Source organism: Rhinoraja longicauda, chromosome 25 (genome assembly GCF_053455715.1).
Source record: "Rhinoraja longicauda isolate Sanriku21f chromosome 25, sRhiLon1.1, whole genome shotgun sequence".
In the NCBI taxonomy this organism is placed as follows: Eukaryota; Metazoa; Chordata; class Chondrichthyes; order Rajiformes; family Arhynchobatidae; genus Rhinoraja; species Rhinoraja longicauda.
In genome coordinates this window covers 11,487,012-11,511,524 of record NC_135977.1, presented here as the reverse complement: position 1 = coordinate 11,511,524, position 24,513 = coordinate 11,487,012, and the positions used below count along the sequence as shown (strand labels likewise).

Below are 24,513 nucleotides of genomic sequence, written 5' to 3'. Positions count from 1 at the left end.
ATGACTATTTAAACCTCCTCCAGCAGGTCCGCCACCCCTCGCAAGGCTTCTTGCTGACTTTATTTTCTTCGACACTTATCAGCCTCGTCTATTTCTCCTAGCCCCCTCTCCGTTCCACGTACTTACTTTCACTTCCCTGCAATTCAAAATAAGTATGTATTCTAAAGTTTTCAAATTTTGGCGAAACATCATCAGCGCAAACCATTAACCCTGTTGCTTTCTCCATAGATTCTGCCTGAGTCATTATTTTCCATTATTATTTCAGATTTATTACATCAGCAGACAATGTTACTTTCTTTACAATCAGGAACCGCACTCGTCTTCTTTTCAGAAGGTGCACTCAATCGATGGGGATGACTAGCATTAAATATCAGCGTCAAACCGCATTCAGGAAAACCCAGGGCAATTATTTGCAAGAAACAGGTTTTGGCAGCGCAATACAATGACTTTTCTTTGTCATGCAGCAGGGTTTCAAGTACTAAAGCAAATTTCGCTGTGGTCGCACACGATCCAACAAAAGGTGTAAATGGTATAACATTTCCATCTAATGGCACAAAGGCATATTACATCAGCTACATTTCAGAACATTTGTGCGAAACCGCCAGACACGAGAGCAAAGCAGAGAAGATGGATAATTATTATCAGGCTGAAACCTCCAAGCACCCATATAGAATCCGAGGTCATTGATTTAAGGTGATATGGGGATAGATTTCAAAGAAACCTGGGGGTGTGGGGGGGGACGGGACGTTTTCTCACATTGGGCGGTGGATGTACGGAATAAGCTGTCAGAGAAGGTATTTGAGGCTGGTACTCTCACACCATTTAAAGGATACGGACAGATACATGGAAAGAAAAGGTTTAGTGGGATATGGACCAAATAGGGGAACATAGGACCAGTGTAGATGCGGCATCTTGTTGTTTCTGTGTTATGTGATTCTCATAACACAAAGAAAAACGGAGTTACTGCGATGCTGTTAAAGGAGGTATGGACACCTGACCATAAGGACAGCCAGTGAAAAATGTAGGCATATTTTGTAATCTTTTGAAGTTTCCGTTTTATTTTTTATTTTAATTTTTTTAATTTTTGAAAAGCATATGTACAAATAGAATTTTTTTTAAAAACACATTTGTTACAGAGTTCTTACATAGCTTCAATTTTTAAATTTTTGAAGAGAGAAAGTAAAAAATTTTTTAAACTATAAACTTGGGGAGAGAGAATAAGAGGGTTAAAAAAATTTTTTTAAAAAGAAGAAAAAAAAGGGATCTAACTATAAAAATTAAAGGGAGTAGATCCGGGAGACAATAACCACAGTTGTACATCCAACCCCTAACTCAAGTTTCAAGTTTTAATTTATAATTTTTATTTTAGTCCTGTGCCAAACCCATTTACTTTTCTAAAAATTCAATAAATGGAGACCATATTTTTTTAAATAACTCAGGTTTGTCGATTAAGGCAAATCTTATTTTTTCCAAATGCAGGGTCTCTGTCATTTCCGTAGTCCACATTTTAATTGTGGGGGTTATTGGTTTTTTCCAAAATTTAAGTATTAATTTTTTCGCAGTTATTAGACTGTAATCAAGGAAATGTACCTGACTTGCTGTCAAATTTGTAGTATGTTCTGATAATCCTAATATAATTAATTTTGGATCCATATCTAATTTTTTGTTAATAACTTTAGAAACTATTTTTAAAATCTCCAACTAGAAGTTTTGCATTTTTATACAAGTTACGAAAATATGAGTTAAATTAGCTTCTTGAAATTGACATTTATCACAAATAGGAGAGATACTAGGAAAAATCCTATTTAATTTCATCTTCGAATAATGTAATCTATGTATTATTTTAAATTGTATTAAGGAATGTCTAGTATTTAATGAACATTGATGTATATGTTGTAAACTTTCATCCCATATATCTTGCATTATAAGTTGATTCAATTCGTCCTCCCATGCTCGTCTATAAGATTCTGATGACGGAATGTCAGTGTCAAGGAGAGTATTATAAATAAAGGATATTAATTTATTTGAATTATAATGTCGATTCAGGCATACATCAAGTGTTTCTGGACCTCTAAACTTATATTCTTGCATGTGTGATTTTACATAATCTCTAAATTGTAAATATCTAAAATAATTATTAACATGTAATCCGTACTTCTGCTGTAAATCCTGAAAAGAAAGAAAAGTTCCCTTATGATAAAGATCTCCCACCCTTTTAATTCCATAACTTTTCCATTGAGCAAATCCTCTATCTAAGACAGACGGTTTAAAAGAAGGGTTATTCGCAATAGGAAGGAAAACAGATAATTTACTCAATTTTAACGTAAGCTTTAATTGTTTCCAGGTACGGATAACACTGTGTATAATGGGATTACCTCCATATGTTTTTTTATTTAAATTTATTGGAGCTAAGAGGATCGCACCAATATCAAATGGTAAACAATCCTCTTTCTCCATCTTTAACCAATCCGGTTGTTGATCAGAATCATCCAACCAGCAGGTTATATTTTTAATATTAACAGCCCAATAATAAAATAAAAAGTTAGGTAAAGCAATTCCTCCATTAATTTTAGACTTACATAGATGTCTTTTATTTATTCTATGAGTCTTGTAGTCCCAAATAAAATTAGTAACAATTGAATCAATTGGAAGATAGATTGAAATAAGTATAGTAGCTGTGGAAGAAAGATCATCTTTATAGCATTACTACGACCAACTAATGATATAGGAAGTGTTTTCCAAAATTGGATATTTCTGTGTAATTTAGTGAGTAAAGGAGGGAAATTTAATTTAAATAAAGAAGTATATTTCCTCGTCACGTAAATTCCAAGATATTTAAACTTTTCATAGGCAATTTTAAAAGGAAATTGTTGAAGTATGGCCGGATTATGCTCCATTATTGGCATAATTTCACTTTTGTACCAGTTAATTCTATAACCTGAAAATGAACCAAATTGAGTTATGAGATTTAATAAATTCGGAATGCTAATTTCTGGCTTTGTAATATATATTAATACATCATCCGCATATAAAGAAATTTTATTGGTTGTATGTTTAGTGTTATAGCCATGAATATCTGAATTTGATCTAATACTCTCAGCAAGTGGTTCTATAATAAGGGCAAATAGAAGCGGTGATAGTGGACATCCTTGTCTACAACCCCTAGATAAATGAAATTTGGATGACAGCATTTGATTAGTTAATATTCTAGCTGTTGGGGATGTATATAAAAGTTTCACCCATGAACAAAAATTTTCACCTAGTTGAAAATTTTCCATCACTGAGAAAAGATAGGGCCATTCTACTTGATCAAATGCTTTTTCAGCATCTAGCGAGATGATTGCTAAATCTTCATTTAATAGTCTATTTGAATAAATTATATTGAACAAGCGTCTCAAGTTGAAACATGAATATCGTTTGGCTATAAAGCCTGATTGATCGGGGTGTATCAATTTATCTATAACTAGACTTAATCTCTGAGCTAAGATTTTCGCTAATATCTTCTGATCAGTATTTAAAAGAGCTATCGCCCTATACGAACCAGTGTCTTCAGAATCCTTATCTTTTTTAGGAATGAGGATTATTGTTGATTCAGTCAGAGTTTGCGGTAACCTCTGTTGTTTAAAGGCGTGACTATATACAGTTTGCAAACGTGGAGAGATCAAATCACTGAATTTTTTATAAAATTCATTATTTAAGCCATCAGGGCCAGGGGTCTTCCCATTTTTCATGGATTTAATGGTCTCTTCAACGTCTTTCATAGTTATTTCTGCGCCCAGTAAATTTCTATCACTCATATTCAAACCAGGAAGGTTACATTCCTGCAAAAAGTTTTGCATCTGCGCAGAACTATCTGTTATTTTTGATGAATATAATGACTGATAAAATTGCAAAAATCTCTGATTAATATCCTTAGGTAATTTAAGCAAATCTCCATTTTCTGATCTAATTTTATGAATTGTAGAATCATCTTCTAATTTACGGAGTTGACGTGCTAGCAATTTCTGTGGTTTATCTCCAAATTCAAAATGTTTTTGTTTAGTATATTGAAAAAGCCTTAAAATATGAGCTGAGAGAATATAATTTAACTTATATTTGAGAGCTGCAATTTTATTATGTATTTCAATAGAGGGAGCGATGGCATTTGTTATGTCTAACTGTTTTATCTGACTTTCTAGGTCATTTTGTTCAGCCCGCTTCTTCTTGTTTTGAGACGCTTGAAAAGCAATAATACATCCTCTCACAAACGCTTTAAATGTTTCCCAAAGCAGGGACGCAGGTGTTTCAGGGAGGGCATTTGCGTAAAAAAAAGTTTCAAATTGCGATTTAAGATAGTCATAACATGTTTTTTCATTTAAGATTTGCGGATTAAATCTCCAATTAGTCTGTTTCCCCGTTACTCCTTGGAGTTTTACCCTAAATGTTAAAGGGGCATGATCGGATATAATAATATTATGATATTTTGAATTATACGTATAAGGAATAAGTTTGGAGTCCACCAAGAAATAGTCAATTCTTGAATAAGTTTTATGCACTGGTGAATAAAATGAATACTCTCGGCCTGAAGGATTATCAATCCTCCAAACTTCTTTTATATTTGCACTATTTATATAAGAGTTTAATAATTCACACGACTTGGATTTTGTTTTCCTTTGAGTTGAAGATCTATCCAAATAAGGATCTAATGTACAATTTAAATCTCCTCCAATTATCAAGTTATATTGTCCGAATTCTGGAATGGTATTAATTTTTTTTTTTTAAATAACGGATTATCAAAATTTGGTGCATAGACATTCACCAATATCAATTTTGTAGAATATAGTTCTCCCACTAATATAACATATCTACCTTCAGTGTCGACTATAGAGGAAGTATGTATAAATGGTATACCTTTACGAATTAAAATGGCAACACCTCTTGATTTAAAGGGAAACGATGAGTGAAATACTTTATCAATCCATTTGCCTTTCAGTCTATTATGTGCTACATTTTTTAGATGAGTTTCCTGAAGGAACATTATATCTGCATCAATAGATTTTAAATGTGAAAGTACTTTACCTCTTTTAATTGGTTCATTAACACCCTTGACATTCCAACTACAAAATGTAATACCTTTACCCCCTGTGTTCCTAATAGAATCTTGCATCTTAACCGATAAATAGTCTATAATAAAGCAAATGGCCTGGCACCCGAACTACAACATTTTTCTTGAATGAAGGGTGGATGATCTTTTGTACTACGTAGAGTGTTTCCCGGAAATATCTCCCAAAAGTATATAAATTCTGAAAAATGACATAATAAAAAAAATTAAATCTAAAAAAACCCCAATATATAAAAGGTTAAAAGAGTGCAGGAAAGAAGAAGAAACAACTAAAACTACAACTACAATTAGTGCAGTTAGTGTTAGCCACCCTAAGGTGGCAAAAAATCTAAGGACTTCCGTGAGATGTAAAAAAAAAATAATACTAGCTCCGTTTTTTAACAAAGTTATTGTTTGTTTTTTTTAAAAAGAGAGATAAACGGGGCAGGCCCGAAACTAATTAGTCTATAATAAATCGATTTTTCTGTCTAAGGTGTATTAATTAAGTATTCAAAGTAAAGTTTACATCAATCAAATATTACTTATACTTCTTATTAGTAATGATTAATAAAAATATATATGTTTTTTGATTAATAGTAATTAGTTACGGTTAATATTCGTATAGTATATACACTAAACTTAAATCTTTAAGTTTTAATATTTTTAAAGTCCGTTTTAATAAAAAGATTTTGCCATGTGTTATCCATCTTTCATAGGAATATAGTTATATATAATATATAATATATACTACATTTTATTTGTCATATGTAGGTTGGCACAGGGTCAACGGTACAATGAATTGTATTTGACAAGAAAGCGGGTCACCTCAGCAGTAATATTCCAAGGATAAATACGATTAAAAAATGACATTAGTAAGGTAAAAAGACAATATTAAAAATAGTTTAAAAAGACAATATTAAAAAATAATCAACATATATTATTTGAAATGTGTTTACGAGTTCAGAAGCCTGATGGCCTGGTGGTAGAAACTGTTCTTAAGTCTGGTGGTACGCGCAGCCATACTCCTGTATCGTCTGCCTGACGGTAACAAGGAGAACAGCCTGCCTGCTGGGTGGCTGTGTTCCTTGATGATGCCGCATGCCTACCGCAGGCACCTCCGGTAGAAAATGTCCTGAATGGCCGGGAGACAGTTGCCAGTGATGTGCTGTGTCGTCTTCACCACTCTCTGTAGTGATTTGTGGCTGTGGGCAGAACAGTTCCCGTACCAGACTGTAATAAAACCCGTCAGCAGGCTCTCGATGGTGCATCTGTAGACGTTTGTGAGGATGCTGGCATTCATGCCGAACTTCCTCAGTCTTCTCAGGAAAAAGAGCCGCCGGTGGGCCTTCTTTGTTATTGTGTCCGTGTGCAGTGTCCAGGAAAGGTCCTCAGTGATGTGTTCACCGAGGAACTTAAAGCTGCCGACCTTTTCAACCTCAGCATCACCGATGTGGAAGGGGAGGTGTCCACTCCCCCGCTGTCCCCTGTAGTCCACGATCATCTCTTTAGTTCTGCTGACAACGAGGGAGAGGTTATTTTCCTGGCACCCGCTGTTTAGTGCCTTTACATACTCTCTGTAGGCCGTCTCATTGTTGTCTGTGATGAGACCCAAGATTGTCGTGTTGTCAGCAAACTTTAGATGCTGTTTGAGCTGTGCTTAGCAGTACAGTCGTGCATGAACATGGAGTACAGGAGAGGACTGAGCACACACCCCTGTGGTGTGCCTGTGTTGAGGATCAGTGAGGAAGAGGTGTGGCAGCCAATTCTCACCACCTGGAGCCTGCCCGTCAGGAAATCGAACATCCATCCGCAGATGGAGGTCTCCAGTCTAAGATCAAGGAGCTTGGGGATGAGTTTTGAGGGAATAATTGTGTTGAATGCCGAGCTGTAGTCAATAAAGAGCATTCTCACATATTTATTTCCTTTCTCCAGGTGGGTGAACGCAGTATGTATTGCCATGGCGATGGCATCGTCCGTGGCCGTGTTTGGTCTATATGCAAACTGAAGAGGGTCCAAGGTGTCAGGGAAAGAGGTGCAGATGTGAGTTTTGACTAGTCGCTCGAAGCACTTCATGATGACTGATGTCAGTGCGACAGGATGGTAGCAATTTAAACAGGAGGTTACTGGTTTCTTTGGAACAGGAACGATGATGGATGCTTTTGAAGGAGGTGGGAACCACAGACTGACTCAGATGAGAGGTTGAAGATGTTGGTAAACACCTCTGCCAGTTGATCACCATATGCTCTGAGGGCCCGCCCTGGAATACCATCCATATAGCACCCTGGAATATTTGTTTGAATAAAGTTGATTTTGGTGATTTTTAAAATAATTGGAGTCTGAATTTATTGTGTTTCTAAGTACTTTATCATGGCATCTCATTCAAAGATCTGGCCAGACCACTACCACGTCACTGGCGCCTCCATGCTTGACACCTGTGGTAACTGGACTTTGGTCCTTTTCTTGAGGACTGGTCATTCTTTGTTTGGCGACTGACCTGTTCAGATCTTCCTTTTCAACTCCTCTCTAAAAACTTAGAATTGTTCTTTAAAAAATGGCACCCAGGAGAAGGAAGGGGCAGACCAAGGGCACAGTTCGAACCCCACACTCACCACCAGGCAGCTGGAGACTGACGTGACCCAGGTGGATGAGGTCGTGGTGGAGGAGACCCAGCTGGAGAAGCCTCAGTGGGGGTGAGGGGGGTAAAAACGAAGTCCTTTGGCCAGCTACAGGTGACCTCAGGTGAGGAGGTTCCCCGATATGTTGCCTGTTGGTTAGAGACAGATATGAGCCAGGTATGAGCCATGAAGGATACAAAGTTGCGCACTGTGAAACTAGTTAACCGACTTTTAGTGGAGAGGGTAGGAAAGGGGTGCGGGGCGAGGGGGTGCGTTTGTGGAAGTTACCTAAAAGTCGGGAATTTAACATTCATACCGCTGGATTGTAAGCTACCCGAACGAAATGTGAGTTCCTATTCCTCCAATGTGCATGGAGACTCGCTCTAACAATGGACGAGGCCCAGGACAGAAAGGTCAGTATAGGAATGGGAAGAGGGGGAGGGGGGAGTTAAAGGGGCTATGAACCGGGAGATCTAGAGGGCAATAGACAATAGACAATAGACAATAGGTGCAGGAGTAGGCCATTCAGCCCTTCGAGCCAGCACCGCCATTCAATGCGATCATGGCTGATCACTATCAATCAGTACCCAGTTCCTGCCTTCTCCCCATACCCCCTCACTCCGCTATCCTTAAGAGCTCTATCCAGCTCTCTCTTGAAAGCATCCAACGAACTGGCCTCCACTGCCTTCTGAGGCAGAGAATTCCACACCTTCACCACCCTCTGACTGAAAAAGTTCTTCCTCATCTCCGTTCTAAATGGGCCTTGGCAAGTATTCAGCTAAGCGGTCGACGAGTCTACGCTTCGTCCAACCGATGTTCGGTAGCCCACGTCGGGAACACCAGGTCCATTAGATAAGGTTAGAGGAGGTGCATGTGAATCTCACTCCTGAGGTCCCTTGGTGGAAATGAGGGTGGAGGAATAAGGACAGATGTTAAATCTCACGCGGTTGCAGGGTAAGGTAGTTGGGTGTGGGGTGGGGGGGCGGTGGCTTCAGTGGGAAGCGATGAGTGAACTGAGGAGTTGCGGACAGAATGGTTTATGCGGCAGGCGTAAAGGTTGGAGATTGGAAGATGTGCTTTGTGGAGGTGACGAAAATTCAGTGAATGGTATGTTGGATGCGGAGGCTAGTGGGGTGAAAGATGGGGCCCAGGGAACTCATAAGGTTGAAACACGACCGACCTGCGAATGAAACACGACCGACCTGCGTCACGTTTAGGCTATATCCATCTTTAATCGTGGAATTACGTTTCAGATGGGGAATAAATAAAAGGGTTTTCTCTTTTCATGCAATTGTGAAATTACTGCTCTGACAGATTTGGTATGTTTAATAAAATCTAGTACAAGCTCTGGCATTGAATGGGTTGGGAGAAGGATGTGATCAGGTAGAACTGTAGAGAGACAGTTCTAATTCAAATTCAATTCAATTCAAATTCTAATTCAAAGGCATTAGTTTAGTTGAGAGATACAGCACGGAAACAGGCCCTTCGGCCCATCGGGTCCGCATCGACTAGCGAACCCCGCACATTAACACTATCCTACGCCTTTGGAGTGTGGGAGGAAACCGAAGAAACACCACGCGGTTCACAGGGAGAACGTACAAATTCCGTACAGAAAAGCGCCTGTAGCCGGGATCGAACGCGGGTCTTTGGCGCTATAGGCGCTGTAACGCAGCAACTCTACCGCTGCGCCACCGTGCCCGCCCATGAATTAGTATGATGTGAATTGGAGGAACCAAGAGTAGATCAGGGGTTGATGGACGGAGGGGTGGGGGGAGGGGCGTTGGTGTTGGGGCAAATAAGCCACTTTTTTTAATTTGGCAGTTGAAATAGAAAGTGAAGAAACGGACGAGCATTCCAATCCAGCAAGTTCGTGGACGAAAATGTTTAGTTCAGTTTAGAGATAGAGCGTGGAAACAGGCCCTTCGGCCCATCGGGTCAACACCAGCCCACACAGTATATCTATCCAATAGGGACAATTTACAGAAGACAATTAACCTAAAAGAACCCTGTAAATCTTTGGAACTTGGGAGGAAACCGGAGCACCCTGAGAAATCCCACGCGGCTACGGGGAGAATGGTTAAGTTTCATACAGACAGCACCCGTCGTCGGGACTGAACCCGGGTCCCCGGCGCTGTAAGGCAGCAACTCCACCGCTGGGCCAATGTGCCCCTCTCCCTTGCTTTGGAAACGTTCGGCGCTCCAGCCTTTAGTGAAGAACGAGTCATAATGTACCGTGGCCATGGTGACAATATCGGCCATTTATGGCTTTGTAACGACTATTGCATTAACTGATAAATATACGTAGAGAGCTTCACAAGTGGAATTGTGAGAATGTTGGGTATCCAATTATACTCCAATATCATGCGAATTGTTGCAGATGCGGCCCACCGTCCGTCCACATTTACCTGCTTCGGATGCGGAAGGTAACCAAAAAGGCCCCAGGAGTTGTCGGCTTCATGCTAGCCCGCAATCAAGCCCTGTCCCTGAAAAAAACTGATGGAATTAAAAAGAGAGGGGAATGCTAAGGACGGAGTTTCTCCTTCTGTCATTAACTTTGAGGCTTTCCCCACCTAATTACTTCAATTTTACCAGGGGCTGTAAAACTATAAAATACGAGATTTGTTTCTTTAAAATCTACATTTTTAAAATTAATTATATCGTTGAAAATGCTGATTCAAGAAAATGAAAATAGTATATATTTTTTTAGGAAAAACGTTAATTTTAGGAAAAACGTTAATTTTTGTTTCTACTCCCAGTTTCTCCATCTAATTATTAGGGCCTCCGAGATTATGTTATGTCTGACAAGAAGTGGGTTGGAGAGATAAATTGGATCAGGGAGGTGGTCATAATACCGGACAAATGGAGCAAAACAAGACTCCGCCATTGGACTCTACATGACTTGCCGGGTCAGGCTACATCTGATTAGGGGATGGACAGGCATCGTTTCAGGTCGAGACCTTTCTGCAGACTAATTGGGACAGAGGGGAGAAAGCTGGAAAAGAGATATGAGGTGTGACTAGGCTGTTGCCGACAGTTCGCCGGGGTGTCGCGGGCATGATCATGAGGAGTCTTCCACAGATCGTAGTGGATCTCGGCGCGTCGTTGAAATCTCTCGGCGACAGCTGGCTTGTCACCAGGCATCGTAGCTTATTGCAGTCACTGTCGCATGCTGTCCCGAGGTTTGATAGGTTCTCTTAAGATGCATTTAGAAGCTCAAAATATTAAAATAAGTAAAGTCATTTCAAAATACCATAAAATGCTTGTGTTTAACCAATTTATTTACCGTCAGGACATTTGATAGGTAGATTGGAGGCGACAGTTTGACGGTCAGGTAAGCGTGGGAATTTTCACGATGTTTTTGTCCTCAGCCATTACATTTAAAGTGGGCTCCAAACCCAGATGTGCAACCCACAAACCAGATATGCATCTCCCTTACATTTCCAAAGAATAATAATAATAATAATAATACATTACATTTATATAGCGCTTTTCATATACTCAAAGACGCTTTACAGGGATTTAGAGAACATAGGGAAGTGAATAAATAGATAAATAAGTAAACGAACAGAGAAAGGAGACAGAGGGTGGGGTGATCTTCAGTGGTTGAAGGCAGTACTGAACAGGTGAGACTACAGTGATGCACACACACCTTTCACAAGAATCCATTGAACCACTTTTTAATTTATTTTTTTAATACAGCTATTAGTAAACTGGAAGTAAATCCAGTTTATTCCTTGTTACAGTGAAGCTTGGTTTTTAAGTAACCCATACAAGGTGTTATAGTCCAAAACTCTCAAATACTTACCGACTTGTCAGTGATTTCATCGAAAACCAGGACGCCGGAGAAGCATTGACAGCGTGGGAATTTTCGCGATGTTTCAGAAGACGCTGTAATCTCGACCTGACTCGGCATTGTCGTGGTCATTGTCGTCGGGTAAAAGAAAAGTTTGGCGATCTGCTACGACTTTGACAGTCACCGGCAGTCGCCAAAAAGATCGCCGAAGTGGGACAGGCCCTTAAGTTGCTTCTAGACTTTTATATGTGTTTGTTTGTGCAGAGTTGGAGAACCCACAGCAGTGAAAGGAGAACTGATAGAACATTCCCCCCACTGCAGCAGAGGAGATAACACTCAAGTCATTAAATAAAACCTGGAATTAAAACAAAGCTGTTTGCAGTAACTACCTGCAACGCAGCATAGTTTGAGAACAGCTCCATACAAGGCTGCAAGAAATTGCAGAGAGGTGTCGACCTAGCCTAGACAGTCACATAAACCAAGAAACAGAAGCTTTAATACAAAAAAAGGCACAAAGTGCTGGAGTAATTCGGCGGGTCAGGCAGCATCCCTGAAGAACTTGGAAAGGTGACGTTTTGAGTCGGGGCTCTACTTCAGATGTCCTGACTCGAAACATCGCCTGTCTATGTTTTCCGCAGTTACTGCCTGACCCGCTGAGTTACTCCAGCACTTTGTGCCTTTTCTTCAGGCCAATGCATGTTTGCGTTTCTGAAGGGCCATTGCACTTGACTTCAGATCATCGAGACAAATTAAACATGAATTCCTTAATAAAGTGCAGCCTATCTGGCTGTTTCTTCCTTGATTATTCTGCAGCAGAACTTCCACTTGCAGTAAAACATGATGAGGTGAAGTGCTCAATGTTCTTCCATAAATAGACTAGTGGTTTATTATCCCTTAGAATTAAAGCTGATTTCTCCTCCACACAAGCACCGGAGAATGCAGGATTACCATCTGGATAGGAAATCTTGGTGAACAGTTTACTAACAGTAAAGTGCAGTGGCCATAATGTGAGTGAATAGAGGAACCTCTTGGTGGTTGTTGTTGAGCAAGGATTGGACTACCAAAAGAACTTACAGTTCTTGTTCAGCAGGTATGTAGGTTAATTGGCTGGGTAAATGTAAAAACTGTCCCTAGTGGGTGTAGGATAGTGTTAATGTGCGGGGATCGCTGGGCGGCACGGACTTGGAGGGCCGAAAAGGCCTGTTTCCGGCTGTATGTATATGATGATATGATGATAGGTGTGGCGATACAGCTTGCCAAGTCATAGGTGGATACATGTTAGAGGGGATTGATTAGCAGATGGGGGTAGGGGGTTAATTGGCAATGGTTAGGGGTTTAAAGGGAACAAGAAGCGAAATCAGCCACAAAGTAAGGGGACAAGGGAGTGAAGGATAACACTGGAGGAAGGGATGGGGTGAAAGAAGACAGCACGTCTCCAACCTGATACCAACCATATTGTCAAATAGGTCATATATTTTATATTTACACATTATTTTACTGCTGGAAATAGACATCGTGCTGGAGAGTCTCTTTAGATAGGACCTACCCACATCGGAAGCAGATTTTTCCAGCCACTGTACACCACTTTTCATAATTTATTCCCTCTGTTAAACTTTTTTTTTATTCCCAGAGAAGAACATCCAAACATTTGCCATATCCCGAAAGCTGTTTATCCCATTTCTGGGGATCATTATGTAACTACTTTTACTTCGGTTAATTGTTGGTGCGAAGCCCGCCTTCAAGATGTGTCGAGCGCTCACCCCTACGAGCCTGAACTTTATTCCTCTCGTCATACTGTTTAAATATATGACCACTTCTGTTGATTAATGTTGAGCTGATTAAGATCGTCCCGTCAACGGAAGGTTCGAGCCCCCGACCGCTGGAGGACAAAGAAGGGAGAGATTCAATTTTTTTTAACCTTCTATCACAGTGGGGAATGTGGAGGAGTCACTATGGTGGATGTTCATGTTAAAATGTATTTTGTGTGTCCTGTTGCTTTTTATTGTTATGACTGTATGGCAAATGAAGTTCCTCGTATGTTGCAAAACATACTTGGCTAATAAAGTTTTATTGTGATTGTGATTGTGTGTGATTGTGATTAAGACCACGGTAATGCCGCGGTTAATTAATTCGTCAACCCACACATTTCATCGCGTTTTTCACGGTATAAACACTAATATATATTGTGATATTTAGTGCGGATCGATTTCAGACATCTGGGTACTTTAAGCATATTAGCGTAGTGCCAAAACTGCACTGCCGTATTTCTGGGATATCCAAAATAGGAATTCTCTTTCTCAGAAGGCAGAGGATGCCAATTCTCTGGATGCTTTCAAGAGAGAGCTAGATAGAGATCTTAAAGATAGTAGAGTCAAGGGATATGGGGAGAAGGCAGGAACGGGGTACTGATTGTGAATGATCAGCCATGATCACATTGAATGGCGGTACTGGCTCGAAGGGCCGAATGGCCTACTCCTGCACCTGTTGTCTATAGTCTATTGAGACATGGAGTCGCACCTAATTTCTTCAATCGGGAGGTACTTGCAAGCAGTCCTTCGGGTTTCCTATCACATGGATGGATCATCAATCATGAAAACGCAGTTTCTTTCCAATATAATGAAATTTCACAAAATGCCAGTTTATTGCCGCGCCCTTCGGACATTATTGTTTTTATTCTATTGAAGGCAAGGACATTTGCACAGAAAAATTACAACGATGCATCGTAAATAGAATAATCGGTTTTATTATATTGCATTAAATGTTACATTATTGTTTTTCAGTTCACCGTAAGATACGGACAGCGCATTCAAGGCAACAACGTGCACATGTGCTGCGTTTGAACACATACCATGTTAAAGCGAACATTCAATATCTGAATATTGGATTAGTTTACAAAAGAAATGTAGCAAATCGGTAATTTAATCCTTTCAATTAGAGGCAACTGGATCTGGCGATGTTGGCCTTAATGGGGGTTGCCTGGGTTTCGTGTTTAACCACACAGGAGTAAAGCTCGTGTGAGTTCCAGACTGTGGCTGGCAGAGTCAGGTAACTGCTCGCACTGAACGTGTTGTCCGTCTCCTGCTGGACCCGGCTAGTGGCAGCGCCATCACTTCTCGCACTGCCGTCCACGGTCCACTCAATGTCCACCGCGCCCGGATTGAACCCGTTCACCAAACACACCAGGGTGGCGGTACTTTTTGCCGTGACTTCACCCATTGAAGGCGCCAGAATGGAAACGGTGGGGGGCCGCGGACCTGAAAATAAGAAATGAAATAAATACAAGTGAATTATTTATCGGTTGTCGTTAAAAGTCTGAATCGATTCAGCTGGACAGATGCCAGACAAAATTTACGACGACGGTGCCAGGTTTCGAACGGCTGAAGTATAGGCATAGATTGGATATGCTAGGACGTTAGTCCTTGGAGTGTAGAAGACCTTAGGGTGATCACATGGCGCTGCACATAATCGCGAGGGGAATACATAGATTAGGGCACGGAGTCTTTTCCCCACACTAGACGGCTTAGGTGCACGGCAACATTTGTAAAACATAATGTGTTGACTCCGTGGAAAGAGTTCCCCGGCGAAGTTGATGAAGCAGGTACAATAACACCATTAAAAAAACCATTTGAATTAAGACATGGATAATAAAGGTTTAGAGAGATATGGGCCTGGCACAAGCAAATGTGACTAGCTCAAGTAGAGCACCTCGGTCGGCATGAAATAGGTGGATTGGAGGCCTGCTCTCCGCGGCTCTGTGGCCGTATGCATCCTTCTACACTGGCTTTACAATTATCTTTGATTTATATTACCTCATATTATACAGCAGAATCATGCTAAGGTATTTGTTTTACTGTGGTGCGAATACCCGAGGTTTGGTAAAACATGTAGCCTATGATTTTCTTCAGATCATGGAAACGGACAGAAAAAAATGTAATTACATCTCATCCTGGCAGAATGAGCAGCATTTCCAAATTAATAAATAGTAATCCCAATTCTTTCCCGGAATAGTCTTTAGAATGTTATTAGTGAATCTTCCACGTCGTCTAGAAACAAGGGTCCCCAATTTACCCCAGGGGTACATTTCGCCTACCATTATTGTTACTTGAACTTAAAATAATAATGTTAAAAACAGTATTTTAAAATTTCCCTTTTGTCGGTTGTTTTATTATGGTAGAAATGTGAACTTAAATTACTGAACAAAACAGAGTGGGGGTAAATTTACTTTCGAAAAGTTGCCAGGGGTAAATGGGACAAAAAAGGTTGGGAACCCCTGGTAGAAAGTCCATGATGCAAGGATGGTGGCGGTTAGAAAAATGAAAGGTAAAACTAAGAAATGTTTTAGTCAGATTCAAATTCTTTCAGATACATATCCAGGCAGCTTTGGGTTCAACAACCAACATATCCGAACTTTAAAGAAAAGTTCAAGCTAACGCTGAATTCAAAGACGCTGTAATATTTCCTTCAAATCTTTCGATTCTGAGCAATTCAACAATAACCTCGTATAACTGTGTGCCTATTTCTGCACTCATTTATACGAAAACCGCAAAATGATGTCGTGCTCTTCTTTTAAGCTCTTTGACAATCACCAATCGTCACGTCGGTCTACCAACTGCCTGCCCGTAAAAAAAATCGACAATCAGAGCGATCATGTTAAACAGCACAATAGACAGTCTGCGTTTTCTGCTACATCATACTCTCGATGACAATCGGAGAATCAGCATCAAAATCCCTTGCAGGTTCTACAAGGTGGGTACAAAGAGTCTGACGGCATATCCATACAAATGTGATCAGCTAAGGTGGCAATGGCTAGCTGAACCAGAAATGAACCTGAATGCTGTTCTGCCCTTGTTTCTAATTTCGGAGCTGACTCAGACTTGCAACAATCCCCCACACTTTCGCGTAAAGGGAATTGAAATGGTGCCGTGCGAAGCGGTTAAATATTTGTTTTATACCTTTTCCCTGACAATTAGTTTTAGCGCTGTTGTAGACCTGTCCAAACGCCACTTCACCCTTATGGTATCATTAAAACAAGCAGCATAGACCAGAAATTAACCGGGCCATTTGCCCTCATGGGTATTTGCAATTTCAAAAATAACCCATTTAATTCACCAACATCCCTTGCCAAATGCTTATTAACTTTCCTTTGAATGCTTCCACTAATTCTACGTCCCACAATATACCGTAAGCTAATACAATCTCATAATTACCCGAGCATTTCTTCAAGTAACGGCAACAGTTTTCATTTGCATTACGCTTATATTGAAGCAACGTGTGTAATAGCATCAGTCTCGAATGAAACCGGCCACTTGATGAAACATCAAATCAGAGAATCAGCATTTCGGTTAAATGAGCAGGTTACATGAACATCAGGGAAGAAAGGGGGAAAATAGATCTTCAGGAGATCATTCCAGAATTTCACAACTTCGCATTTGAATCACAGCTGTCAGTTTGTGAAGGCGTTAGATCGACGATGATCAAGAAGCCGCGGTTAGGTGAGCGCAGGTTTCTCGGAGTGTTGTAAGGGTGGAGGTAAAGGATTATTTTTTAAAACAAGTTCGCGTAGGAGAAACAAGGAACCGCGAATGTTGGCATCTTGAGTACAACACAAAGTGCTGAAGTAATCCAGCGGATCAGACAGCATCTCTGGAGGACATAGATAGATGATATTTCCGTTCGGGAAAGTCTCGCAAAGGTTCCGACACGAAACATTGCCTATCCAGATATCTACCGGAGATGCTGCCTGACCCGTTGTCTACTTAGGTCTAATAGGATCTTGCTACTGAGGATTTATGATGGAAAGCAAAATCATAGTTCAAAGATTTGTGTTTCACACCGTGAATACTTTACTTACTGCGTAGATTCAGTTTGGTTCCTCTCCCAAAGGTGAATTTACTGTCGCCCCACACACCACAGTAATAATCGGCAGCGTCCTCCGTTTGCACGTTGGTGATGGTTAAATGCATTTGGTTGCTGGATGAGTCCACGGAACCCGTGAATCGTTCTGGAATCCCGGAGCCTCTGGTGGAGCTTTCATACCACACGAAGACAGGGGCGCTGCCCGGCTTCTGCCAGTACCAGCTCGTGTACCAGCTACCGATGCGGCCCCCTGACAGGGTACAGGTGATTTTGACGGTTGTTCCCGGCGAGGTTGATATAGACGGGTCCTGAGTCAATGTAGTCTCCGCGTTTATAGCTGATAGGGAAAAAAAACAGATAAATATACAGAACCATTAGAAAAAAAACAGCAGAATATAAAACGACACAACATTGATCATTCTGCGCTCTGCTCACAGTGGAAACAGGTCACCAAGGCAAGAACCCAAACCCATTCTGCCATGTCGAAGGTGATAAAGGGATGTTTTGCTGCACAAGCGCGGTTTTGAGCCCTTTCGAAGTTTGTCTTTTAAAGTCTTCAGCATCCCAACGTCACCAATTATTAATTATTCATGCAAATCTTTATCCACTTGTCATCGAATCACTGAATTATTGGCTCCGTGTAAAATGATATTTCTGCAGATCCGGCCCTTTGGGAGAAAGAAATATTCATATTGTTTTAAGTGGGAGGAGAAAAGCAGACAACGGTGAACTCAACGGTGGCGGGGGGGGGGGGGGGGGGGGGGGGGAGAGGGAGGGAAGCTCTAAGATTCAAAGGCGGGAACTGTTGTGTGAGAGCAGGCTCTTATTTACTGAGTAAAAGGGGTCAGCTGTATTGGATGATGGGACTGGAGAGACTTTGCACTATCCCCCTTAAGCTCCCAAATAATTATAAAATAATACATTTGCCCTTTGCCTACAAATAAATCGCAGTCGTGTAATATCGCAAGGCACAATTCCACCACGAACTCATTCATTGAATTTAACGTGCCCACTTTAATGGTCAAGTTAAACGGCACAGGAGAGTCTGTTAATATGTTTTCATCGCAGTGCGAGAGAACGAGAAGTTGTCGACGCTTCAGACGGTCGAATTCTAGGGCAGGGGAAGAACAATACATAATTAATTGAAGTAGAAGTGTGAGGAAGTAATGGTAAATGCATGCCATGGAACATAGCCAGCTGAAGCCCACTGGCAAATTCAATTAAAATATCGGAAATTCCAGATGTAGACGGAGGCTTTCAATGTGATCACTCAAAAGACAGAAACTACACACAGAAATAAAATCTAAGTGGACGACACATCCACGATTATCTAAACATGTTAAAGACAGCGTTAAAATAAAAGAGCAAAAACATTTTCTAGTAGCAAAGTTGAATGGAAATTTAAAAAAATTGAACAGCGAATTGTAAAACAATATGACGAAAGGTTTAATGAGCACGAAAATATCAAAGTATTGTTGGACGTCAGCTAGAAGTGTAAATGCATGATAATAAGATTTCTGTCATTGTTATTACAACCTACAGAGTAAACATTGGTCTGAAGTAGGGGGTCTCGGGTATAATTAAAGCGGAATATGGAGATGGCAGATAATTTAAATGGTAATTTTTTCATCGGTCTGCTCTACAGAACATGGATTTAACGTCCCAGAAACGGCTGCAGACATGGTAGTGGAAGCAAGGAACAAACTCACAATAGTTGCAATCATTAGGAAGTTGATCGCACCACGGGCTGACAGGGTCTTAAGATCTATTGTATTCCATTCTCGAGTCTTAATTTATTCCATTGCAGCGCTGAATTCATTGCTTTGAGTTTTATTTCAAAACTACCATGGACGTTCCTTGGTATTCATTTTCATCCAGACATGAATAGAGACAGAATGTCGTTCACCACTAGCCCATTCATTGAATTTAACGTGCCCACTTTAATGGTCAAGTTAAACCACACAGGAGAGTCTGTTAATATGTCTTCATCGCAGTGCGAGAGAACGAGAAAATGTCGACGCTTCAGACGGTCGAATTCAAGGGCAGGGCAAGAACAATACATAATTAATTGAAGTAGAAGTGGGAGGGAGTAATGGTAAATGCATGCCATGGAACAGAGCCAGCTGATGTCCACAGGCAAATTCAATTAAAATATCGAAAATTCCAGATGTAGACAGAGGCTTTCAATGTAAGAAAATAACTGCAGATGCTGGTACAAATCGAAGGTATTTATTTCACAAAATGCTGGAGTAACTCAGCAGGTCAGGCAGCATCTCAGGAGAGAAGGATTGGCGAGACCCTTCTTCAGTGTTCTCAGGGGCGCGGGACAAAGGAACGATATAGGTGGAGACAGGAAGATAGAGGGAGAACTGGGAGGGGAAGAGGGGGACGGAGGAACTATCTAAAGTTGGAGGTCAATGTTCATACCGCTTGGATGCAAGCTGCCCAAGCGAAATATGAGGTGCTGTTTCTCCAATTTCCGGTGGGCCTCACTGGAGGAGGCCCATGACAGACTGGGAGTGGGAGGGGGAGTTGAAGTGCTCAGCCACCGGGAGATCAGGTTGGTTAAGGCGGACTGAGCGAAGGTGTTGAGCAAAACGATCGCCGACCCTGCGTTTGGTTTCGCTGTTGTAAAGCAGTTTACATCTAGAGCAGCAGATACAATAGATGAGATTGGAGGAGGTGCAGGTGAAACTCTGTCTCACTTGGAAAGACTGTTTGGGTCCTTGGATGGAGTTGAGGGGCGAGGTAAAGGGACAGGTGTTGCATCTCCTGCGATTGCAGTGGAAAGTGTCCGGGGATGGTGTGGTTTGGGTAGGAAGGGATGAGTGGACCAAGGAGTTACAGAGGGAACAGTCTCTGCGGAATGCAGAAAGGTGAGGGGATGGGATGATGTGGCCAGTAGTGGGGTCCCGTTGTAGGTGACGGAAATGTTGAAGGATGATTTGTTGGATACGCTGGCTGATGGGGTGGAAGGTGAGAAGGAGGGGGATTCTGTCCTTGTTACGAATGGGGGAGGGGGAGCAAGAGCAGAGCTGCGGGATATAGAAGAGGCCCTAGTGAGAGCCTCATCTATAATGGAAGAGGGGAAGCTCCGTTTCCTGAAGAATGAGGACATCTCAGATGCCCTAGTGTGAAACATCGCATCCCGGGCGCAGATGCGGCGTAGACGGAGGAATTGGGAGTAGGGGATAGACTTTTTGCAGGAGACAGGGTGGGAAGAAGTTTAGTCCAGATAGCTATGTGAGTCATTGGGTTTATAGTAGATGTCAGTCACTAGTCTGTCTCCTGTGATGGAGATGGTGAGGTCCAGAAACGGGAGGGAGATGTCGGAGATCGTCCAAGTATATTTAAGAGCAGGATGGAAATTGGAAGTGAAGTGTATGAAGTCAGTGAGTTCTGCATGGGTACAAGAGGTAGCACCAAATGCAGTCATCGATGTAGTGGAGGTAGATTTCGGGGATGGGGCCAGTGTACGTCCAGAACAGGGGTTGTTCGACTTACCAGACAAAAAGGCGGGCATAGCTAGGGCCCATGCGATTGCCCATAGCTACGCCTCTGGTTTGGAGGAAGTGGGTGGAGTCAAAGGAGAAGTTGTTAAGGGTAAGAACCAGCTCTGCTAGGCCGAGGAGAGTGTTAGTAGATTGGGATTGGCTGGTTCTATGGTCGAGGAGGCAACGGAGGGCTTCAAGACCATCCTTGTGGGGGATGGAAGTGTTGAGTAACTGGACATCCATGGTAAAAATGAGGGAATGGGGGCCTGGAAACCGGTTTCTCAATCGAGAATTTGGGGCGAACAGAAAACGGATTAATGTACGATTAGTCTAAATAGGTGGATGAGGATCAATGCAGATTCGGTGGACATTAAGACATGCTTCTGCGTTGTAACTTTCTATGACTATTTAAACCTCCTCCAGCAGGTCCGCCACCCCTCTCAAGGCTTCTTACTGACTTTATTTTCTTCGACACACATCAGCCTCGTCTATTTCTCCTAGCCCCCTCTCCGTTCCACGTATTTACTTTCCCTTCCCTGCAATTCAAAATAAGTATGCATTCTAAAGTTTTCCAATTTTGGCGAAACATCATCAGCCTAAACCATTAACCCTCTTGCTTTCTCCATAGATTCTGCCTGAGTCATTATTTTCCATTATTATTTCAGATTTATTACGTCATCAGACAATGTTATTTTCTTTGCAATCCGGAACCGCACTCGTCTTCTTTTCAGAAGGGGCACTCAATCGATGGGGATGACAAGCATTAAATATCAGCGTCAAACCGAATTCAGGAAAACCCAGGGCAATTATTTGAAAGAAACAGGTTTTGGCAGCGCAATACAATGACTTTTCTTTGTCATGCAGCAGGGTTTCAAGTACTAATGCAAATTTCCCTGCGGTCGCTCACGATCCAACAAAAGGTGTAAATGGTATAACATTTCCATCTAATGGCGCAAAGGCATATTACATCAGCTACATTTCAGAACATTTGTGCGAAACCGCCAGGCACGAGAGGAAAGCAGAGAAGATGGACAGTTATTATCAGGCTGAAAACTCCAAGCACCCACATAGAATCCGAATTACGGAGCTTGATTCGAGTGATGTCTATGCTGCGTCTGCCACCCTTTGTATAAAATCATGTGGGTATAGATAGGGTTCATGCACAGGGTCTTTTACCCAGAGAGGGAAATCAAGAATCCGAGGACATTGATTTAAGATGATAGGGGATAGATTTGAAAGAAACCTGGGGGTGGGGACGTTTTCACACATTGGGCGGTGGATGTAAGGAATGAGCTGTCAGAGGAGGTATATAAGGCAGGTACTATTACACCATTTAAAGGATACGGACAGATACATGGAATGAAAAGGTTTAGTGGGATATGGATCAAATAGGGGAACATAGGTCCAGTGTAGATGCGGCATCTTGTTGTTTCTGTGTTATGTGACCCTCATAACACAAAGATAAACGGAGTTACTGCGATGCTGTTAAAGGAGGTATGGACACCTGACCATAAGGACAGCCAGTGAAAAATTTAGGCATATTTTGTAATCGTTTGAAGTTTCCGGTTTAATAAAAAGATTTTGGCATGTGTTATCCATCGTTCATAGGAATATAGTTAGAAATAATATATAATATATACTAAATGTTATTTGTCATATGTAGGTTGGCACAGGGTCAACGGTACAATGAAATGTATTTGACAAGAAAACGGGTCACCTCAGCAGTAATATTCCAAGGATAAATAAGATTAAAAAATGACATTAGTAAGGTAAAAAGACAATATTAAAAATAGTTAAAAAGACAATATTAAAAAATAATCAACATATATGATTTGAAATGTGTTTATGAGTTCAGAAGCCTGATGGCCTGGTGGTAGAAACTGTTCTTAAGTCTGGTGGTACGCGCAGCCATACTCCTGTATCGTCTGCCTGACGGTAACAAGGAGAACAAGGTGGCTGTGGTCCTTGATGATGCTGCATGCCTTCCGCAGGCACCGCCGGTAGAAAATGTCCTTAATGGCCGGGAGACAGTTTCCAGTGATGTGCTGTGCCGTCTTCACCACTCTCTGTAGTGATTTGTGGCTGTGGGCAGAACAGTTCCCAAACCAGACTGTAATGCAGCCCGTCAGCAGGCTCTCGATGGTGCATCTGTAGACGTTTGTGAGGATGCTGGAGTTCATGCCACACTTCCTCAGTTTTCTCAGGAAAAAGAGCCGCTGGTGGGCCTTCTTTGTTATTGTGTCCGTGTGCAGTGTCCAGGAAAGGTCCTCAGTGATGTGCACACCGAGGAACTTAAAGCTGCGGACCCTTTCAACCACAGCATCACCAATGTGGATGGGGAGGTGTCCACTCCCCCGCTGTCTCCTATAATCCACGATCATCTCTTTAGTTTTGCTGACATTGAGGGCGAGGTTATTTTCCTGGCACCAGCTGTTTAGTGCCTTGACCTCCTCTCTGTAGGCCGTCTCATTGTTGTCTGTGATGAGACCCAAGATTCTCGTGTTGTCAACAAACTTTAGGATGCTGTTTGAGCTGTGCTTAGCAGTACAGTCGTGCGTGAACATGGAGTACAGGAGAGGACTGAGCACACAGCCCTGTGGTGTGCCTGTGTTGAGGATCAGTGAGGAAGGGGTGTGGCTGCCAATTATCACCATCTGGAGGCTGCCCGTCAGGAAATCGAACATCCATCCGCAGATGGAGGTCTCCTGTCCAAGATCAAGGAGCTTGGGGATGAGTTTTGAGGGAATAATAGTGTCGAATGCCGAGCTGTAGTCAATAAAGAGCATTCTCACATATTTATTTCCTTTGTCCAGGTGGGTGAACGCAGTATGTATTGCCATGGCGATGGCATCGTCCGTGGCCCTGTTTGGTCTATATGCAAACTGAAGAGGGTCCAAGGTGTCAGGGAGAGAGGAGCAGATGTGAGTTTTGACTAGTCGCTCGAAGCACTTCAAGATGACTGATGTCAGTGCCACAGGATGGTAATCATTTAAACAGGAGGTTACTGGTTTCTTTGGAACCAGAACGACGATGGATGCTTTTGAAGGAGGTGGGAACCACAGACTGACTCAGAGGAGAGGTTGAAGATGTTGGTGAACACCTCTGCCAGTTGATCAGCATATGCTCTGAGGGCCCGCCCTGGAATACCATCCCTATAGCGTCCTGGAATATTTGTTTGAATAAAGTTGATTTTGGTGATTTTAAAAATAATTGGAGTCTGAATTTATTGTGTTTCTAAGTACTTTATCATGGCATCTCATTCAAAGATTCTAGTCTCATTCATTTTGACCAATGAAATAAAACGCTGACACAGGCATTGCATGATGAGAACTCTTTTTATTCTTTTATTTTGATCAATGAAGCAAACACATACACAAGCATTTTCACTGCGTGTAAAGGCAAACGCTTACACAAAGACAAACACTACTAACACAAAGACAAACGGAGTTACTGCGATGCTGTTAAAGGGGGTATGGACACCTGACCATAAGGACAGCAAGGGGTCCGGCCAGACCACTGCCACGTCACTGGCGCCTCCATGCTTGACACCTGTTGTAACTGGACTTTTAAGAGGACTTCTTTGTTTGGTGACTGACCTGTTCAGATCTTCCATTTCAACTCCTCTCTAAAAACTTAGAATTTTCTTTAAAAAATTGCACCCAGGAGAAGGAAGGG

General features: G+C 41.7%; 1 protein-coding gene across 1 annotated transcript; it reads right to left on the bottom strand.

The window, feature by feature from the left end:
* Positions 1–14,284: 14,284 nt before the first annotated feature.
* Positions 14,285–17,853, bottom strand: LOC144605687 (immunoglobulin lambda-1 light chain-like). Its single transcript, XM_078421182.1, has 3 exons — positions 17,780–17,853; positions 17,340–17,681; positions 14,285–14,742 (listed from the first exon to the last, which is right to left on the bottom strand). Exons 1-3 carry the CDS (start codon positions 17,823–17,825, stop codon positions 14,420–14,422), a joined length of 711 nt encoding a protein of 236 aa, XP_078277308.1. The 5' UTR covers positions 17,826–17,853; the 3' UTR covers positions 14,285–14,419.
* Positions 17,854–24,513: the final 6,660 nt, after the last annotated feature.